General features: G+C 36.1%; 1 protein-coding gene across 2 annotated transcripts in view; it reads left to right on the forward strand.

Moving 5' to 3' along the window:
* The first annotated feature begins 7,402 nt into the window (after positions 1 to 7,402).
* abd-A (abdominal A) overlaps positions 7,403 to 21,264 on the forward strand; it is a 37,533-nt gene continuing 23,671 nt past the window's right edge. Inside the window, exons 1-2 of one of the 2 annotated variants that reach the window (XM_077440857.1) lie at positions 7,403 to 7,939; positions 9,392 to 9,451. In XM_077440857.1, the coding sequence (XP_077296983.1) occupies positions 7,456 to 7,939; positions 9,392 to 9,451 (544 nt within the window). In that variant the 5' untranslated portion in view covers positions 7,403 to 7,455. The remainder of the gene's footprint in view (positions 7,940 to 9,391; positions 9,452 to 21,264) is intronic. The other variant, XM_077440858.1, reaches the window with a different exon arrangement.

A 21,264-nucleotide genomic window follows, 5' to 3' on the forward strand; every position in this document is an offset into this window, starting at 1 on the left:
ATTTAACATTTTAAGCATAAATAACTATCGAACATTTAACTCATTTTTTTATTACATTGATCTTGAAAGAAACGAAAATTATTTCGTTTTCTATGAATCATAGAAAATAAATAAACTTTGATATATGTTCCTTAACCTATGTTTGGTTTCGGTTTGATACATCTGTTTTGGCAGATATTAATTTTAATATCAATACGCGGTTCAACAGATGCTCAAATCTTTTTTATCCATCAAATTTTTATAATAATATCTCATTTAATGGAACAAATGCACGGATATGCCGTCTTTACGATTGTACAGATGATTCCCCTGATTTATTATCTAACTCAATCAGCACTTTTAGGGCTAAGGTGAAGAAGCAAACCTGTGGTTGATTCATTGTTTTATTTTTAAATATAATGGCACCCATAAAGAATAAAAATACAATAAAAGAGAAATAGAATGAAATAAAAAAGATACAAATATAAAAGAAAATATTTAAATTCCTATTAAAGTGAGCACCGGTATGTATGGTAATGTGTATAATGAAAAAAAAAATACAAAAACAGCAAATATAAATGAAACAATGAACCAGTCACAGATTTGCAGACTTCCAAAACAGATGTATTAAAGACTTCCTTATATAAGACTACCTTATATAAGAGTCAGAAACTTTTTTGCGACGAGACAAAATTATGATTTTAAAATAAGAGTCTGTTTTTATAGGTTGGCAACAATCTATGTTATATTTACTATGTGTTTGTAATTTTTTGTTTTAATTTTATTATCATGTGGCGCCACTTTAATTGGAATCTAAATATTTTCTTTTATATTTAAATGTTTTTTTCGCCCTATTTCTCTTGTATTCTGTATGGACGAAAGGTGAACAAACGAAGAACTATATGTACAATGGTATTCGAGAGAATGCAAAAGGGTAAAAAGTAGACCGCAGGGAAGATGAGTAGACGAAATAAGTAAAATTTGTGAAGGGAGAGGGATAAAATTTGCTCAAAACGGAGACGAGTGGAAGCGTGTTGGAGTGGCCTTCATCCAGCAGTGGATGGTGAGTGGCTGTAGATGATGATGATGATGTTTTCGCCAACATTTCCAAATACAATTATTTAGAAATCCAATAGACAGAAGGTATAAAAATTGTAACTAATCCAAACAAACCCTAGATAACTACCGCCGAGGATTTCAAGTTTTGTAAAGGTGTGTATAGGCAATAAATAAACAAAAGAAGTCTATTAATGAATGTATTTTTCCAAACCTAGTTCCATCTTCTTCATTGTTGTTAAAATGTAATGCTCACAATCTAAATTCCAAGCCACAATTTAAAATACTCAGCAGTTAGGGATTTCCATCGGGAAATTCTGCTATGGTTATAAATTCAGAAATTCCGGTGTAAATCAGTCTTTATAAACGTTGACAAATGAATGACATAGATTACACGACCCATATTCAATGCTACCTGGAAAGTCTAAGCGGGTAGTATTTCTGTTTACTTTGTACATGCTCAAAATACAACGCCTATCGGCGCTTTTCAGGACTTGTTGACAAAACGCCGATTGGCGTTGGCCAGCCTTCCTAGGGTTAAGATCTTCAATGGCTCAGCATTTCAATTTTACCATTTATCATTCAATTCCCATTGTCCCAGTCGGCATATCGACAATTATGGCAGCCCTATATTACATACATACAAGGCTGACGAGAGGGGGGGGGGGAGGAAGCTGGGGTAAAATTCCAAGGTCCAGACTACTCGCGGGCCCCGTGTCGGGACCGATATTCGATTGACCGATATTGATATTTTATATTATTCTACATAAAAATACATATATTTATTTAATGATTCACGCATTTTTTGTGTCCATGTGAAATCGTACCTGTTATATCACTTTCTTATTCAATTATTAAAAAAAAAAAACAACCAACATATACATACATACATATGTAGGTATTTTTCTAGTTTTGATAGATTTTACGCATATTAAAAATATCTATAAGATCTATTTTTTAGTTTGTCATAGGGCCCGAAATTATTTTTTCAGAGCCTGGGATTCCTTTCGGAGGCCCTGCATACATACATACATACAAAGTCTCTTTCGAAATTATATATTAAACTATTGGTTTTACCCAACTTCACTCGGTATTTGTAATACAAACAGCTTAAACATGGCAAAACGATCTAATAGTAAACATTCTTTTTTTTTTTTTATTAAATTTATTTCAATCGAAAAAAAATAATAATCGACGATATCGATGTTGTCGTCATTGAAAATTTGATTTGTTTTCGATGCTCCCAACCAATCATTAAACCTTACATAGTTACAAACATACATACAGTTTCTTTTGAAACTTGCAACTGCCACAATAACGCATGCAATTCCAATCCCCGTTTCAAGTGATGGTTCAAGTGAACTAATGACTCTTAAGCACCGTATCGTCATGAACCAACTGGTAACGTGGTTACCAACGAACACATTTTCTCGACTACACAATGGCGTTTCAAACATTTGCGTCGGTAAAATCGTAATTACGAATATTATTATTAAGAGGTTTTTATTCATAGTAAGCTTCATACATACAACAAATCCTGAAAGTTCCACCGTAATCGGTTGAGTGGTTTAGGAGCCTATACGAGACAGACAGACAAACAGACAGACATTCAATTTTATACATGTCTATAGATAAAAGGTTTATATGGAATAGATATCTATGTACATCTACGACTAAAGTAAATTAGTCAACAAATTCTGAGCTAACAAAATCATCATTAGAGATCGGCAGACGAGGGTGCTGAATTGGGTTCCTATTGTCAATTTCTATTGTTAACCTTTTTTTTGCTCTCTAGAGAGATTTACAATAGAAACTGACAATAGGAACCCAATTATTTCGAGCTGGCATTGTGATGTGCTGGCCTATAGTCATCATACATATATAGATTTAATAATAATATGTTTTGTTTTTGTGATGTCTAATTTCTTTAGTTATTATTTTGTTTCTTTTCTTTCCTGTTATATTTTTGACCATTGTGGCGCATTAGGAATTCCTGTAATGCTACAATGGTTCAAACTTTAAATAAATATCCGAATAACTACATCAAAATTTTAGAAACTTTGTCATTATGTAGATAAAATGTAAATATTTGTAAACTTTATTTTTGTACAACAATTTTGAAATTTTGTTTAACAAACTGTGAAAGCTCCATCGTAATCGGTTGAGTGGTTTAGGATCCTATACCAAACAGACAGACAAACAAACATTCATTTTTATATGGGTTTGGTGCAAACGATCGACAAGCGCCAGACAGACTGAACCACAGATTAACTGGATGGCTGCTTTAAACGCAATTCTCGACTTCAAGAATGATAGATTGCACATCAGATGACGAGTAACCTTTCGATGTGCACAGATGCAATTATTAAAATTGAGTTGGATCTTTCTGGCGAGTTTAATAAGGCAAAATTCAGAACTTAAGTATCAGAAGCACAGAACGTATAGATACAGGGTAGGCATGTTGGGACTTCGGGTAGATTTCGCTTAGTCTAAGTGCGAGCAGTGCGCACGCATAAGGTACACGTGTCGTTAATCTGTGGTTCAGTCTGTCTGGCGCTTGTGGATCGTTTGCACCGCATCGTTTATATATGTTACACCGAATCCGTGAAATTGTCTAATACACGCATTCGGCAAGAGACGCTTTGGGGCAACCTGTCAGGTCACACTGGTCATTTTATTGTTGTTATTATTTTAAAATAATAAATTAAATAAATAAATAAATGTATGGAGTCATATTATACATAATAATATGTAAATTAAACATCCTCATTCAGCTGTCACTTTGACACTTGTCCACGCTGTCCAGTTCTAAAAAACAACACCGGAGCGCTGCTGTCTATTTGCCGACTCCATGCTTTGAGCAGACAAATTCTTGCCGAATACACGCATTCGCCAAAGAATTTACGGAATCCGTGAACTGGGCAACATGCTTGCATTTTTCACGCATTCGGCAATTCTCTTGCCGAATGTGTGAATTCTCTTCGGTGTAACAATGTTACACCGAATCCATGAAATTGTCTATTACAAGCATTCGGCAAGAGAATTGCCGAATGCATGAAAAATGCAAGCACGTTGCCCAGTTCACGGATTCCGCAAATTCTTTGCCGAATGCGTGAACTGGACAGCGTGTTATATTATAACCAAGTGTCAAAGTGACAGCTGAATAAGGATGTTTAATTTAGTTTAATTTACATATTATTATGTATAATATGACTACATACATATGTTTCACTGTTAAAATATTGATCAAAATGTATAAAAATGACATTAATTTATGTATAAGTCATATGAGATGATCGAAACATATGTATGTAGTCATATTATACATAATAATATGTAAATTAAACATCCTCATTCAGCTGTCACTTTGACACTTGTCCACGCTGTCCAGTTCTAAAAAACAACACCGGAGAGCTGCTGTCTATTTGCCGACTCCATGCTTTGAGCAGACAAATTCTAGGCGAATACACGCATTCGCCAAAGAATTTACGGAATCCGTGAACTGGGCAACATGCTGCATTTTTCACGCATTCAGCAATTCTCTTGCCGAATGCGTGTATTAGACAATTTCACGGATTCGGTGTAACATATAGATTAGATTAGATTAAAAAAAAAGTCAGAATGTTAAACTTGTCTTCGGTCTACCCTACATACAAAACGGGGGGGGGGGGAACTCCAAATTATACATGCAAATTTCAATTCGGGTATAAAATAATACAATTGCTACATATATGTTGGTACAGATCATATTCTGTGGTCCTGTCCTGGGATGGAGGCTGAGAGGAGGGTTCTGCTGGACAGCGTCAGAGGTTCTCTCATTGGCCCCCTACATCATGGGGATCTAATAATGAGTAAAGCATCGTTCGCGGAATGCTTTGCGAAGCTGTGTTCCCCTGGATGCTACTACTCCACTTAATTGCAAAAGCATTTATGTGTTGATTTATTATTATTATTATTTTTTTAATATTATTTGTGTGTGTGTGTGTGTGCTTGCGTGCTTATGCACGCATAATCATGCGTACATGTATGTTGACTTGAGGTGTGCGTGCATTCGCACGGTACATCTCAGGTTTTGTTTCCTACCGCATGCGCGCTTTATGTGTTCATGCGTTGTTGTTAATTTTGTACTTGGTTATGTACAGTGTGGTTTTTTTATTAGAACAGTGATGTGCAGTTGTTCTTGTGCGATATTCATGAACAACCGTCTCGTTCTCCGACGAAAGGGTCTCTTGGACTGTATTCGTCGGGGGGGGGGGGGGGTGGCCTCATGTTGAGGGCTTTAAGGGTCAAATTCCGTGACTTTTAAAGCGGGCTTAGAACATATATGTTGATGGATGAATATTCCTTCTGGTGTTCCGCAAGGCTCCCTCTTGGGACCTCTATGATTCAATATCTTCATCTTCGATATTGAAAAATGTTTTCAGAATTCAAGTGTACTATTATTTGCTGATGATATGAAGATTTTCAAGAGAATAGACAACCGAAATGATGCTTTGGCCCTACAAGATGATTTGTTCAGGCTAGAGGCTTATTGCAGCATAAATAAGTTGGAAATTAATGTAGCAAAATGCTCCTGCATAACCTTCACCAGAAAACTATGTCCAGTTGACTTTCCTCATTCAATCAACGGACATAGACTCACAAGGGTATCGGAAATTAGGGATTTGGGAGTCTTTTTAAACTCTGATCTATCCTTTGGTAAACATATTGACAATGTTGTAGCTCGAGCGTCGAAGGCTCTCGGGTTCGTCATCCGGTCCTCCAAATGCTTTACTTCTATTAAATCATACAAAATACTTTATTGTGCATACGTAAGAAGTATTGTTGAGTTTGCATCCCAAGTTTGGAACTCAGAGTACTCTGGTGCAAGAGACAGATTGGAGCGCATTCAGAAGAGATTCTTGAGGTACATCAGTAGCCGTTTTGGATTATCCTATACTTCCTATGAAGATGCTTGTAGGTGTCAGCATCTACTTCCACTTGTCAAAAGAAGGGAGATACATAGCTGACATCTCAACAATTTTGAACATCCTTAACGGCTCGATCGACTGTCCTCAATTATTGAGCAGACTATCATTGCGTGTGCCAAATAGAATGACTAGATGTAATGAGCTCCTTTACATACCTAATACTTTTTCTAATTATGGAAGAAGCTCATTCATCTAGCGTGCAAGCTCCACCGTCAACACACTAATTTTAACAATTTCTATGTTTGACTTATTTAATATTAATGCTATACAAGCTAGAGTGATTATTGCAAATTTGTTTTTCGATGATTAATTTTATTGAAAATTTACGATTGTGATTATCAATTTTTATTTTGATGTATTTATTTTGTCTTTTTGTTTTTTATTATATATTATATTATTTCATAATTTTTATCATATTATTATTCTTATTATTTTGATATTTTTATTTTATTATACTGTTATTTCTATTTTTTTCTTTTTGTTCTCTCTAACTATCTTACTCTATTATCATTTTTGTTTCTTATTTTAAATGTTTGAGCTTTTCTTTTTTTTACCTATATGTGAAAATTATTAATGGTTTATTTAACATAATTATGTTTTTTTACTATCAATCTATGTAACTTAATAAACTGTAAATTTTCCAAATAAATAAATAAGTACATAATGGAGTCGTGTTTGCACCATTCTGATATATTTTTTTTTTTATTTTACATATATACCAGGAAGGCCTTACAGGTAAATCCCAATGCGCCTTCCTGGCCAAATACAAATACAGCATTTTTATTATAAGTCGTTGAATTGCGAGACACTGAAAAAACTCGCAAATTAACGAGACATCTATGAATTGTACATAAATTTTTATTGTACATCAATCAAATTTTTCAAATAGTGGTGACATAGTAGGTAGGAAGGATTTTTAGCCAATTTTTCTTTCCGGGAACCGTTTCAACAATGAAATCAGAGAAAATTGGCAAACTCTGATAGGAAACGATCAACCTGGAGTCACAAATCCAGGTCTGACCAACAGCATACTCTGAAAAATTCATTTTCATTCAGGGATAGAACCCGGCACCTTCTTGACGGTAAGCAGAAGCTTAACGTCCGAGCTATGCTGCTGGCTATATACAATGTCGACCTTGAATCGAGCCGATAGTGTAATCATGGATGGATGGATGGAGTAAAATAATAAAAGGCGATTTGGTTCGGAGAGGCGCGTGCATACGGCGGGAACACGCATCGCGGAATACGGGGGCGGGTGGCGGTCCACGGCGGAGGGGAGAGGCGGGGGAGGCCGAGCGGCAGGGGGAGTCGGTGGGCGGGCCTCCGTATGCGCTTGCGATTGGGCCACGGGCCGCAGCGGGGCGGAGGGGCTGGGGGCGCGGGGGGCTCGCGCTCTCGGCGGGTTCTCCGAGTCGTCTCAGCTCACTGGCATGGGCCGGCTCGCCGCGTTATGAGCTCCAAGTTCATAATCGACAGCATGCTGCCGAAGTACCAACAGCCGCTCTTCGGCGGCGCGCTCGAGCTGGCGGCTTCGCCCCCCCGCGGCGGCGGCTCCCCGGCTCAGCCCCCGCGCGTCTACCCTTACGTGCCGCACCACCAGCAGTTCGGGGCTTCCCCGGTGGTCGGCGTCGGCGTCGGAGGATTCCCCGGATCCCTGTCAGCCGCCACCGACCCCGACAAGTCGTGCCGCTACCCCGGCGACTCCGTCGTCAACTATCTGGGCCACCACCAGAATGGGGGTGCGGGCGCGGGAGGGGTGGCAGCCTCCGTGTCGGCCGCCTCCGCCTCGATGGCCGCCGCCGCGCAATTCTACCACCAAGCCGCTGCAGCCTCCGCCGCCTCCGCCTCCGACCCTCTCGGCTCCTGTTCTCAACAGCCTGCTGCGCCGCAACCGCTCCCCGACATCCCCCGCTACCCCTGGATGTCCATCACCGGTCAGTATCACACCACATTGAACACACAATTCCGCATATTCAATTCCGCAATCGACCGTTTGACACTTCATATGTCACCTGTCACCGACAGATTCCAATCAGAATCCAATTGCTGTCGAACAAATCTCACCTGCGCATGCGCATCTCGCCTGCCTGCGCTCGCGCATCAATTTCCAACCCTTCTGTGTATACACACACACATTGAGGCTCATGCCACACCCTGGCACGATGCGCATGCGCACACGTGTCATTTTCACGAAAGCACGTTCAGCACGTGCGCTCTCGACACGTGCTCGCTTTTACCATATCGCCGCAAAACAATAAACAATAACGATCCAATTAACAATTTAACGATCGGACGATTAGATAAATAAATTATCTCGTTAATTATTCATTTTTCGCGTATAATATCGCACGTTCCGTCGAACAAAGTAATGCTGAATAATAATAATAATAGGTCGTTAGATATATTCAATTTGCCGAATTGCCTATGTGTGTCGTCGCGCACGCACGTTGCTTGCGGAGGCGTGCCAAATTGACTTCGGAACGGTCATCAACCGGATCGTTGAATGTGTATTCATCATACGTGTGTCTAGTTGCGTTTTATATGGTCTATTGTGTAATTTTTATAGACGTGTATACACCCTGGCCGTTCAAAATGGCCGCGTGCCGTTAAGGATGCAACCGCGCGCGTTTTCGCTTTCGCTCGTCTTACGTTTATCGGTTTATTACGCATAAAGTCGATGGCTTTTATTGAGACGGGTCAACGGCTAAATAAACGCCCGTAAATAAATACATAAATATAATATTAATCGTCCTAACGAGACTATTAATATTTTATTTGTAATTTAAAGTTGTTACGCCGCTCTATCGTGCTATATGAAAATTGATACTTGCGCACATTGTAATAATTAACTGTCGATCGATAAATATAGGTTAATTGTTTATTATCGAGTCGAATAATAAATTTGATTATTGTTTTACGGTAGGATATTATTAAACTTCGATTGCATTGTTAATTGTTTGCGCGCGTATCTAATATTTCGAAGCGCAATTACATGTAATTCATTTGCAATTCATATTTTATTAAAAGTATGGCATAATGAATCATTTTAACTAACGTGTCGGTGATTATAATTATAACGATAATATTTTTTATTCGTTAATAACAGTTTATACAATTTTATAACAGTACAAGTTTATAGCGTTACTGTATCGGGCGGACTTGATAAGACGAGACGGGTATAGGCCATAAAGTGAACGCAGCCGCCGGAGCTTTTACGTCGCACAACTTTGTGCAGCTTTCGCAGTTTTGCGACGACTATTATCGACGAATTGCGCTGAAATGCTGATTATGCGAGCTTTTTTAATTATTGTATCGATGATTAAATATGCGGAGTCGGTGATTGAAAATGTCGTTAGAAATGAACCAAACTGCCTAATTGATAACAGATTTCCACTTTTCAGACTGGATGAGCCCATTCGACCGCGTGGTGTGCGGTGAATTCAACGGTACTTATGAACTTTTATTATCTAATAGTTGATAAGATAGTTTTAAGTCCGATTTCAACGGAGGAAGGGGATACAGGTGCGTCGGATCGGTCCACTCTGCTGCTCACTGCTTTTATTGCCCACTCTCGCGTGCATAATGGCGCGGTAATGGCAATGGTAATACGGAGAGGATGTTTCGTTAGATCGGAAACTCGTGTTTGGTAATTACCGGTCGTTTCGACCGTCGCGTCGTTGCGAGAAAAGCGCAAGATGTCGGATAGACAAAATAGACGATCGGATACATGGAATGGCGCGCTTTCAAGTAGCCAAAGAAGCGATCTATAAAGGCGATCGTAAACATGCGAGACTCATCTGATGCTTCTTATCCGTCATCTTGGTCAAAGATTGTTTACAATGAAATAATATTCGTGCGATTCACGGGTGTTGACTAATACTAAGTATACTAAATATAAATAATCACCTGAGATCAATTCCTGACGGGAGTCGTAAGCTGATGCTTTTGCACCACCATTTTATGTAAAACAATTTTTTTAATTCCAAAATTTATCACTAGTTTGAATATTGAATTAGAACCTACATACTTTAATGTTAAATTATAATATTTAATATTTTTTCAACCCCCTGCTAATCAATGACTGGTAATTACGTACTATTGATCATGCTACTTATTATAAAGTACTTATTATTTAATAACGCTATTAAATCTATTCATCTATAAAATTAAACGGGAAAGATTATTATCAATTTACAGTAATAAAATTTTACATTGAACCAATTGCATTGACATCCGTTATGCAATTCTAACGTTCTTTAACAAGCATCCCATTCATTTGACTCGATTTATTGGAGACTTAATTCGTGAAAAAAATCATAAATTAAAAAAAATATATATTTCTATTGATTTTTATGATTTATCATTAAGAATGATGTGTAGACAACCATTATAAGCATATGTACGTCTACGTACATATCTATATAGTAGGCTCTGGCATAAAATTTACATTTTAAAGTGATGTCGGCGACTGCAGCCACGTTTGCATTAACCATTTATGTATGTATTCATAATAACCAGCGGCTCTCAAAGCGTCAATCGTCTGTCATCGCGAATTCACTTACACGTGTGCCGTTGTAAAAATTGAAATTATCCAGTTATAACTGGCGGTAGTGTGCGTTGTTATATCAACAATGTCGACGATAATGTAATCATATGTGCTTGCGCGTTGCAGTGCTTGTTTATAAACATTTAAATGCTGCTGTTTATTTTGAAACATCGTATTGGTACACTTTCACACCACAAGTAGTGCCCACCTTTTGCTCTCGGGACATATTGACTCGTGTAAATAATAATATCAAGATTTTTAATTTTTTTTTATATTACATATATAACTATACGTCACAATGGGAATATAAAAATATCAATACATGAAAATTATGCATAATAAATCCACGATTTTATTATGGGTACATCAACTATGTATGTGTACATGATGCTATATTTAAGTTATGTTCATTGTATGCTAGAGAAAGTTAAAATTTAGCACGCTTTCTGTCAGTAGTTGTTATTGAAGGGTAGACATTTTTTTCATTTGGAATTCTTTTGTATTTACTGTTTTACCCTTTTACGTTGAATAAGCAAGGTTTTTGCACAATTCGCCAACGAAACTTTCTAAACTTTCTATTGCGATTCCTCAATGTCCTCACATTTAAAATGTGTTTGTAAAAAGACGATAAACATAAAACGATACTTTTAAAATCTTACATGTTGAGAATCATACAATTAGAATATATAAAAATACATATTTCTTCTGAATGATATCATGCTTAGTCTTTCAAGTCTGCAGGTCACTGTACCATTGACCGTTAATGCTTTTAAGGACATTTTTTTTCTTATATTTAATTTACAGTATGAACATATACTAAAATAGCCATTTGACTTGAGTCGTATTTGTAAGTACCTACTTACGTATGTATTGTGAGAAGACTGCCTTTTCTTTCAATTGTCGTTCTTTTGAAATACGTCAATATAATCTCACCTTATTGTATTGCTATATTGAACCCTTTTTACCGTAAATTTTTTTTACAAGACAATGTTTAATGATCGTGCTAATTTCTTTAGTAAAACCGTTCGATTTTTTTCAAGGGCTATTTTTAAGTAGATAGAAGTATAAGTAGAGGAATAGGAGTGGTATGCCTCTTGCATTGGAATGTGAATTAATTTTCCAAAAGGTCATGACGTTTGTTGTGATTGTGGTTATGCTGTGCTTTGGTACATAAGTTCAACACGACTAGAAGTTATTCACCCTAGTCGCTGAGAAGAGAATTCATTCGGGTACTATGTGGTTCGGTGGTGCGACCGAACAATGGATTGGTCGAAGGACCATTAACATAAATAATGTCGGCTTCGGAGATGTTGGTTCTTACATAATTCACGCGATCTCAGGAGGAGCGCCAGCCTCACTGCCCTCGGATTGCATACGTATGTATGTATGTGGTGGGTAATATGTTAAAACTCGCCAGATAAAGAAAAACACCTCCCAGCAAAAAGGATTGAAGGGAGAATCTCTCGGGCGTAACATAAATTATGTGTGTGTTCATTTATTTTTTATTCTAATCTAAACCTGATTTTTTAGTCGTGAAAAACCGCGTTTGAATGTTTAAATATTTATGAGGTATAATTATTCGACTTACGTGTTACGAATTTGCGCATTCTATGACTATGGATGTTGTTACATGCTCGGTGATTTATTTTTTCTTTGGCCAAAAGGCCAATTAGAAATGAACTCACCTCCCGGAAATAATAACTAAACTAAAACAAAAAAATCCCCAAACTTTGTGAAATCATATGTCAATTTTAAAAATAATATGGATTGTATGAAAAAAATCTCATTTTTTTTTATCTGAAATAATTCATTTTATCGCATATCTGGTTTCAAATAATTTAAATATATGAATAATCAATGCTTGTTTGGCTTTTGAATGTTTCATAACAACAGCTACTATGGGCAATCGTATCCCTAAATTTAATAATAATAATTGTTATGGGTTTTATTGTCACTTTGTATAAGATAAATAATGTCTACGGCCATTTTCAAATAATTTCGTATTTTTTTTTATATAATAATATTCGAAAGACCTCCCACACATGGTGTGGGTCGATATTGAGAAGTTATGTTCTTGATTATAACACAAAAATACCAAACTCCACATGAATCATTCTTTGACATTAAACGGCAAAAAGTAATCAAATTCGCTCCTTCTTTTTTGATCCTTGGAATATTTTAGCGGTATTTCCGGCCAAGTTGTTTCAATATAAATTATTGCGCAAATTCTTGTTATTTTTCTGAGAAGCTTTTGTGATCGTAGCTTTCTCCGAAATGTATGCAAGAGTAAATAAAAGTAAAAAAAAATAGGCATTGTAGAATCCGTGTATATGGCGAAACTTCAGGATAACAAAGCTTGTGCAATGCTTTGGAATAAACGTGGCCCTTTATTCCCAGGAGCTTTCTCTTTTAGTTACCTCACCCTTTTCTTGTTTGCTCAACCCATTTTGCGTTGCCTAGATATAGGTAGCTATGTACATAGGTAGTAGGTACCTATATCTAATGTAAAATTTTAACCGTAAGCACTTTTCTTCTCAACGTTACTTAGGTGCGGTGCATTAAAATTTTTACTTTTATCGTAACAATCGATCACCCATGAACCTTTTTTATTTTAGTGATAAAATTTTACTAGTGCCCATCGAAAAAAACACCTTTATCTTTCAGATTTACTTCTCTTTTTTAGGTTTTTTATAATGAACCCTCGGCGACTGGTTGGGCCCATCCCTCGTTGGGCCCTTTGTCCGGTCCGTTGGGCCGTTGTTGTGCAAACCCGACAAACAGCCTCCGCTTCGTTAATTCCCATACATATTACATATGTTTATTCAGGACGGCGGCGGCCATATTTGGTCCAACGAAGTCTTCCTGGGAAATTTCCCCACTTTTCGGACGACCGCCTGTATAATATTATAATATTTATATTCAACGTAAACGTAATCTACCGCGACAGCGTCCCCCGTAAGCTCCGAGTTTTAAATTAACCTTTTTAAATTTAATTTTAAGTGCCCTTTCTAAATTGCTTTGAAATATCTAAAACTATGCACTTCAAATAGACAAACAGTCCATTGTTATATATTCACGTTTATGTACATTTTGATTGGTAGAACGTTAGACAAAGATGGATGTGGACGTTAGAAAGAGACAATATAAATTTTACCTTTTATTTTATTTCCTTTAATATGATTGGTCTATTAATCCCCATATAAAATATTACATAACTTTAAATCGAAACGTGTCCAATGATATACAGGTATGTTTATTGCAGTTTTTACACATGCACTTGAAAAGCCATTCGTTTTTACAGCTCCATTTACATTTATACCCAACGTTTTTTATGTTTTTCATTAAGCTTTTGTTTTACTGTCTGCTTAATGGCTTTAATCGCGCATTGAATTGTTTCCTCGTCTTGTATTATAATGTAAACCCAATAATGAATCGTAAAAATATTACATGTATGTATGTATGTATATTAAATAAAGAACGAAACACCTCGCATTGAAGCATACATATTTCCCTCGGGTCCAATCGGGATGAATAAAATAAAACGACCATACGACAGACCAAGTAGAAGTCCCTTACATTCCTCATATAAAATGCGACGTACGTACTTGTGTAAGTTGAGTGTCCAGACTAAACAAATTATGTACGCTGAGAATGTATGTAGCATTTTCTCTCTCTGCTCGGACATTCAATCTTTTTAATGTTGCCTTCTTACAAAAAAGAAATGCGTTACCTGAGCGCTCTCTGAAATACAAGCCCACATAGTTTCCCGTTCCCGTGGTCGAGGATGTAATAAAACACTTGGGTTTTTTTTCTCCTTTTACATTTATTTTTCATATATGTAGGTACCCAAACTCGAAGTCTCCTCCCCTCATAACTTACATTCTATTTTTATTCCTTTTATGGGATTAATTTTAACCCGAGTTGAAGATTTAATTGATTCAGCGTTTCTCAAACTTGCTATTCAAATAGTATCCGAATGAGAATTGATCGGCTCTCCGAGAGCTTTCTTTTCCTTCATTAAACGTGCCCATAAATTTTTATCACTCACCTATTGTTCTATTTTCTCATATGATAACCATTTTACCTAATACGAATTGATATGTTACGATTGCTCGATATTGAATTATGGAATTATTATTGAAATGATCAATAACAAATATCCACTCGTATGTATATTTGGAATGAGCAAATTTGACGCAATTATTTACATATGCCCATAAATATGTATTCCCAGTAGGAAAATACCAATAAATTTTATTATAAATATTTTTGTACATACATATACATATAAGTATATCATATTGTTGATTAATGTATGCATTCGATAATTATTTATATTTACATAGGGCAAATAATGTCCGATAATAAGGAATAAGAAATAAAAGGCGTATGAAATTAGAATGGAGTGCATCTGGAGGAATGAAAGCCGTTTTTAAATAAAAAATGCCACGTAGCCTGAGGAAAAAGATTTTCGATCAATATGTTTTGCCAGCATGGTTGACAATAGTGAACCATTTTGGTACCAAAAACATCGCTCTAACGCCAATCTTTGTGATGACGTATGAACGTGAAACTTGGACATTGAACGCCAATATGCTTCATAAATTGCAATGTACTGAAAGTATGGAACGCTGTATGATTGGCATAACGAGAAAGAAGACAGGAAGCAGAATATGTAGGTAAAAAGTACGATAGATGGAATAGTTTGAAATGGCAATGGGCGAGCCACGTGGCTAGAAAAATGGACGAAAAGTGGAAAAGGAAGTGATAGAATGGTACCTGAGAGAATTCAAAGGGGTAAAAGGAAAACCGTAGCGAAAATGGGTGGAAGAAATTAAGAAAATGTGTGGGGTGAGATGGATGAGATGTGCACAAAACAGAGATGAGTAGAAGCGTTTTGGAGAGGCCTTCATTCAGCAGTGGATGGTGTATGGCTGTAGAGAATGATGATGATGATATATTATACTTCATAACTAGAAATTTTCACTTGAAATGGTTTTGAGTAAAATTTATTGTATGTAAATATTTGACATAAAAATTAATATTTTGAACATAAAAATTAATGCGATAATTAATAATCCATTGCTATTATTTTTGGTATAAAAAAATGATAAAATAAATATAAATACACATCAGTGCGTATTTCAGTTGGCTATCAGTAGTATGTAAAAAAAATTAGAGGTCAATAACGATCAAGCGTTTCATTGTCTGCTTGTATATTTTGTTGGGTCGAAAATGCTTTTGCACTTCTGAAACAATTGTCCATCGTCAAATAGTCAATCTCGCACATGCGAGTGCATTTTATGTGTACGCAAATTCGCCAAGGTACATATCACAGCGATGTTACCTATCACAATATCGTAAAATCAAGTGGCGTGACACATAAAAACGAGTCTATCGCGATGTTACTGCGCACTATACATACACACGCCTAGGTAGACATATACAATTATACGCATATACAACTAGTTTTTACAAGCAATATAACACACCATCTGGACAAATTATAGCCGAAAGTGCCGATGACGGCCACAGAGTAGTAGCGCATCCTAATAAAAGTAGTAGCATTCGACTTCTCATTGTATGTATTGTGGCTCGGTGTGACCGCGTGCGAGTCTTCCAAACAAAAATGCATAAGCTAGAAATTTTATGTCCTAAAAATGGCCGTAAAAGCCGCGACCTTGAGGGCAATAAAAGTTTAAGTGCCGCCATAACAGCGCGAGATGCGGACCGAATGATAAACAGCACCGTGACGCGTCGTGACGCGTTCGCCCACATCGTAAATTCGCAGTAGGATTTGCCAAAAAAGTATACGTGACTCCCTTCGATTATTTTCCTTTTGTCGGTTTTAATATGTTATTGAAATCTTTCACGGATCGCAACTTGTCAGCCGTTGTCAACCCTCGTTTTTTTCCACTCCAGGGGTTGGTCAGTTTCACATGGAAAGGTTTCATTTGTCGAATTCTAAATTTATACCTACTTGGTATGAATTGTTTAATATTTCATAAAAAGGGTAACATTTGTCTATACACATGCCGAAAAATATCAATATTGAATTACATATGAGTGAGTGTTTACAAATCATACTCTGACATACAAATTTTCTTTTTCATATATATTTTATTTTTATATTTTTATTTAATAGAACAAGCCTTTACAGATCGCTCCAAAGCGACGAGTGCACTTTACAGATATAATAAAATCCATATACATTAGCTAGGCTAGCAAGAGATGTCAATTTTACAGGAACCCTTTCAATGAAAATAAGAAAAAAATTGGCAAACTCCGATAATAAACGATCGACCTGGAGTCACAAACCAAGGTCTGGCCAGTAGCGGGACTCTAGTGAAACTCTAACCCGTGACCATTCTGATCGAAAGCATAATATGCTAACCACTAATCCATATGTACCATTAGGGCCGGGCCGCACCGTGCAACTTTGTCGGCTGACTTGTTGTGCGACACGAAAAAATGTATGGAAATGTGTGCGACAAACAAGTTGACGAGTGTGGAATGTCCCATCTACCTGCATGCATTGGTCTGGTCGCCCTCAACCAAGTTGTTCGCGAGTTGAGCGGTGCGTCCCGGCCCACCGTTTTACACATCACATGTTTTACATTCCACTAAAACTTTCTGCGGTGAACTATATACATTATACTAGTATCATATGGAATAAATAATATTGAAATCCTATTTGTTTATTTGTTTACTTGTTCGTAAGCTAAAAATCCAATCAATGAACCCGCCAAGTGTGTCCAAAGACATATTTTAATATATCGGGGTCATTTTGACATATATTTTTTTTCACTTTGTGCTATAAGGGACAAGTTATCATATGTATGATTTAATACATAATTACATTATTAATAATATATTCATTTCAAATTTTGTTAGTATTGAGCACTTATAAAAAAAAACATGCTGCATGAATTTTTTTTCGAATGTATGTGAATTTGAATGAAAGACTCATCGGAAAGTATTTATGAAGACAATAAATTAACAACAGACTTATGAAGATTTTTACTAGACTTTTTTAATTATGAACAAAATTTCTGGAAGCCAACTGGATGAGAGCACCGATTACAATGCATTAAAAATATATGTTGAGTGAGATTTGATAAAACTGCACCTGTAGTTTATGTAATATAGACAATATACTCTAATATAGTTAATTAACATTTATTATATTCGAAGCGTAAATTTTAAATTTATTTTTAGATAAATATTGTATGTAATGCTTTTCTCATAATTATAGACATTTTCGATATTGTGTATTTATATTTTTCTAGTAAATTTATCATTTCGAAACTGTATTGATAATTTCTGTCAAATCAACGTACATACATTGGTTAAATAACAAGCGTGGATTACACTGAGGCGAGTCTGTTCCAGACTGATAGTAAAACTAATGCAATTACCTATCTACCTACTGTTTTATAGACGATTCAAACGTATAATCAATTGGGAAATTCTGTAAACGTTAACTCCTGCACTACGCACTCTTGAATGAAAATGTCTGTGTTCGTAGTTTCTCCGCTTTCAAGCTGTCTCACGGTGAATATCTTTCGTATACGAATTGCTAATTTATATGGCGGAGAGCGTTACGCGAATTTTATACGGTTTGATTTTTGCCGATATTATTTTTTTAATCATAATGATGCGTCACAGTTCTGTAAAATTGTTTTGTTTACCGCTCACTCTCACATGTACGAGTGAGTGTTAAATTTTGTAGAAGACGTGCCGCGCGAATAAATGGATCGCTTCCCCGCGAGTCTGGGATCACTGAACTGAACTTCCATCGTTTATCTCGTCTGATGGGTCACAAACGCACTCCGACGAAACATACACACACACTTTAATTACAAAGAACGACTGCTTTTGTTTATTTGATGTATTCAGACGTAAATCTTTCCGATACAAAATCTTAAATGTGGTCCTTAAATACATTATAGATACATGTGTAGGTACATACTAAGTACACGTGTAGTGATATTGAATTGCGATGAGAACTTTTGATTGATTCACGACTGATTCTGTTGACTGCATATCTGACATTCGATCGTCATTTAAATAAACAATGGGCCATCTTTCATTATGTACAAATCGTCATTTGTGCAATTCAAGTCGTTCGTGAGAATCGTTATGCATACGGGATTTACACGGCATCAAATATGAGCTTATTGTTAATGTTTTTTGTAACGTTGATCCGATGGTATTTGAGTGTGGAAATCCGTTAATTGTAATCGGACTATGTATGAAACAAATTTTAAGCGTTATCAGTTTCTTTTAATTGGCTTGTTGATGTTGGGGGAATTTTAAATGAATCAACCGCCAGCTTTTGAGTGATTCATTGCCGTTAATATTTCATCTTTCTTACAATATGTAAGTATACATATATGCATGTATATATGTACGTATAAACATACTTGCAAAAAGACAAAGTTTCTCATTAATATAGTAATTATATTAAATAAAATAAGTCAAAGATTAAACAGGACGCGATAACATCTTATAATACTTTTATTGTAGTTTTATCATATTCCAATTATTAATTAATGATTGGGCAATGTCGTGCATGTTTCGTATCTTGTTATAAGTATTAATTATCTAAACGATGAATAATATTCACCACGTATTCATTCTTGAACAAATGCAAATATTCAACGTATAGCTTCCGTTTGTCGTCAGCTGTGTAAGCATACATACATATGTATGTAGAGACTAGAAAAATAATCTCAATAGGCAGCAATAACACTATAGACCGAAATAAACTCCACATTTCAGTTCGGGGGACACAGTTCTGTTATGGAAATTGCTCTGTGGCACACATTTGTCTGTACAATTGTCATATTTACCGTTTTTCTGCTTTTTTCCTTCCCCTAGACCCAATATTGAGCGGCGATTTATTATTTTTCCATACGAAGCGCAAACATATGTGTTCTACGAGTAAGTCCAACTAGTAAATTGAGGAATATATTACTTTGTATTTGAATTTAGTATCAAGTGTGTTTCACTCAGGTGATTTAGATCTTTTATATGGCTTTACACAGATTGTTATATTTGATTTGAATAAATTGTTAATAAATTCTGATTTACGTTTTCAAAATGCATGCAGTCGGTATGCATATCGGTCTTGTGGATGATAAAAAAACCGTAATTTTGCATAAGCATTTTTTTCTGTGCAATTCTGACATTTATGTTATTATTATTTTATTTAAATTTACCCGTCTGCCATTTTGTTTTAGCAAAAATTAATTGATTGTAAATAATCGCTAAATGCGACACACGCAATTATACATGCAATTTTCCTCTGTTCAATGAGGCAATAACAATATATTCAATCTTTCACGGCAATAACGAATTATTTTTACTTTCGAGACGATCAATCGACGGACACATTTTTTGCACGTTTATAATTCATTTAATTCGCATCGAGTTTGTAGTTGTTTTTATGACTCACTAAAAAGTCATTTCAATAACACACATACATATAAACTCTCACATACTTGAGAAATGTACGAAATACTTTTTTTTATAATTCATGCGGCTTACTATCTTTCGTCGGTTCGAGATAGTAGAGTGCTTGTGAAAATTAATTTATTATATTTGTGCTATGCACTCGAATGCGTAAGTGAGTTCAAGAATGCATCCTATTATCTTTTCATTAGAAGTGGTCTCATCATTCATTTTTCAGTGACTTTAACCGGACTTGAATGTGACATGCGCGCGCACAAAATACGCATAGGTGGCCGCAATATCTTCAAATCTCAGCAGGGGTCGATCGATTTTTGCAAAAATTCAATCTTCGGACCTGTCGTCCAACGGATCTTTTACATAAATCCTGAATTGCGGGTGCGAGAGGAAATGTGGGATTTTTTTTCGCTACGTTGGCTTTGGAATTTTATAAAAGGAAGGGCGAAGGACCGAAGGGCGATCGTTTCCTATATACGCGACCCGTAGAATACGACAAGGAAACTGTCCCATGTTGGTTAATCAACGTTTTCTTCGCATTCGGAAGAAAAACGTGGAAATTGATTTTCTCCTCTACATGCATACATACTACATAGATTCAATCGTTTTGGTATAAAATTACATTAAAAATTCTGAGCATGGTCGTTTTGCATTTTAAAATCATCAGATATTGCGAAATGCCGTCTGAACTTGGAATAGGAATTTTTCGATTAATTAAAATAGTCTTAATCCAGCGGGGAAATTTGATAATTTTCTTCGAATTCAATTTTCTTAAATTGCTCTTTGAACGTTGTTTCTTGAAATGATTGTATTTTTACTGAAATTTTCATCGTCATTGCCTACCCTTAAATTTGATGCTGCCTATTTAGTACGAACCGACCAAACCCTTCTATAGTGTTACAATGTTAATAAATGCCGACATTTTTTTATGTAATATAGATTGTAAGGACAATAGCAATTTCGATTTTCTCACATATGTACTGGTTTTGGTTGTACAAGCAGTGCGAAGTGCGTCGTAAATCAGGTTTATGTGATGTCTACTACGTTAATGGCTTAATACCAAGTATAACTTTTACTGCCGCGTTAAAACGCTAAACTATTCCGTGGGTCGCTTTTACGTCCCTTGAAAGTAACCGAAATTGAACGAGCCCTCCAACCCCACTCGGCTCGATCATTGCCGATTTGCACTCGATTATAATTAAGTTTTATAGCGAAAAAATATTTTTTTATTTATTTTGCGGT

Source organism: Arctopsyche grandis, chromosome 11 (assembly GCF_051622035.1).
Source record: "Arctopsyche grandis isolate Sample6627 chromosome 11, ASM5162203v2, whole genome shotgun sequence".
Classification (NCBI taxonomy): Eukaryota; Metazoa; Arthropoda; class Insecta; order Trichoptera; family Hydropsychidae; genus Arctopsyche; species Arctopsyche grandis.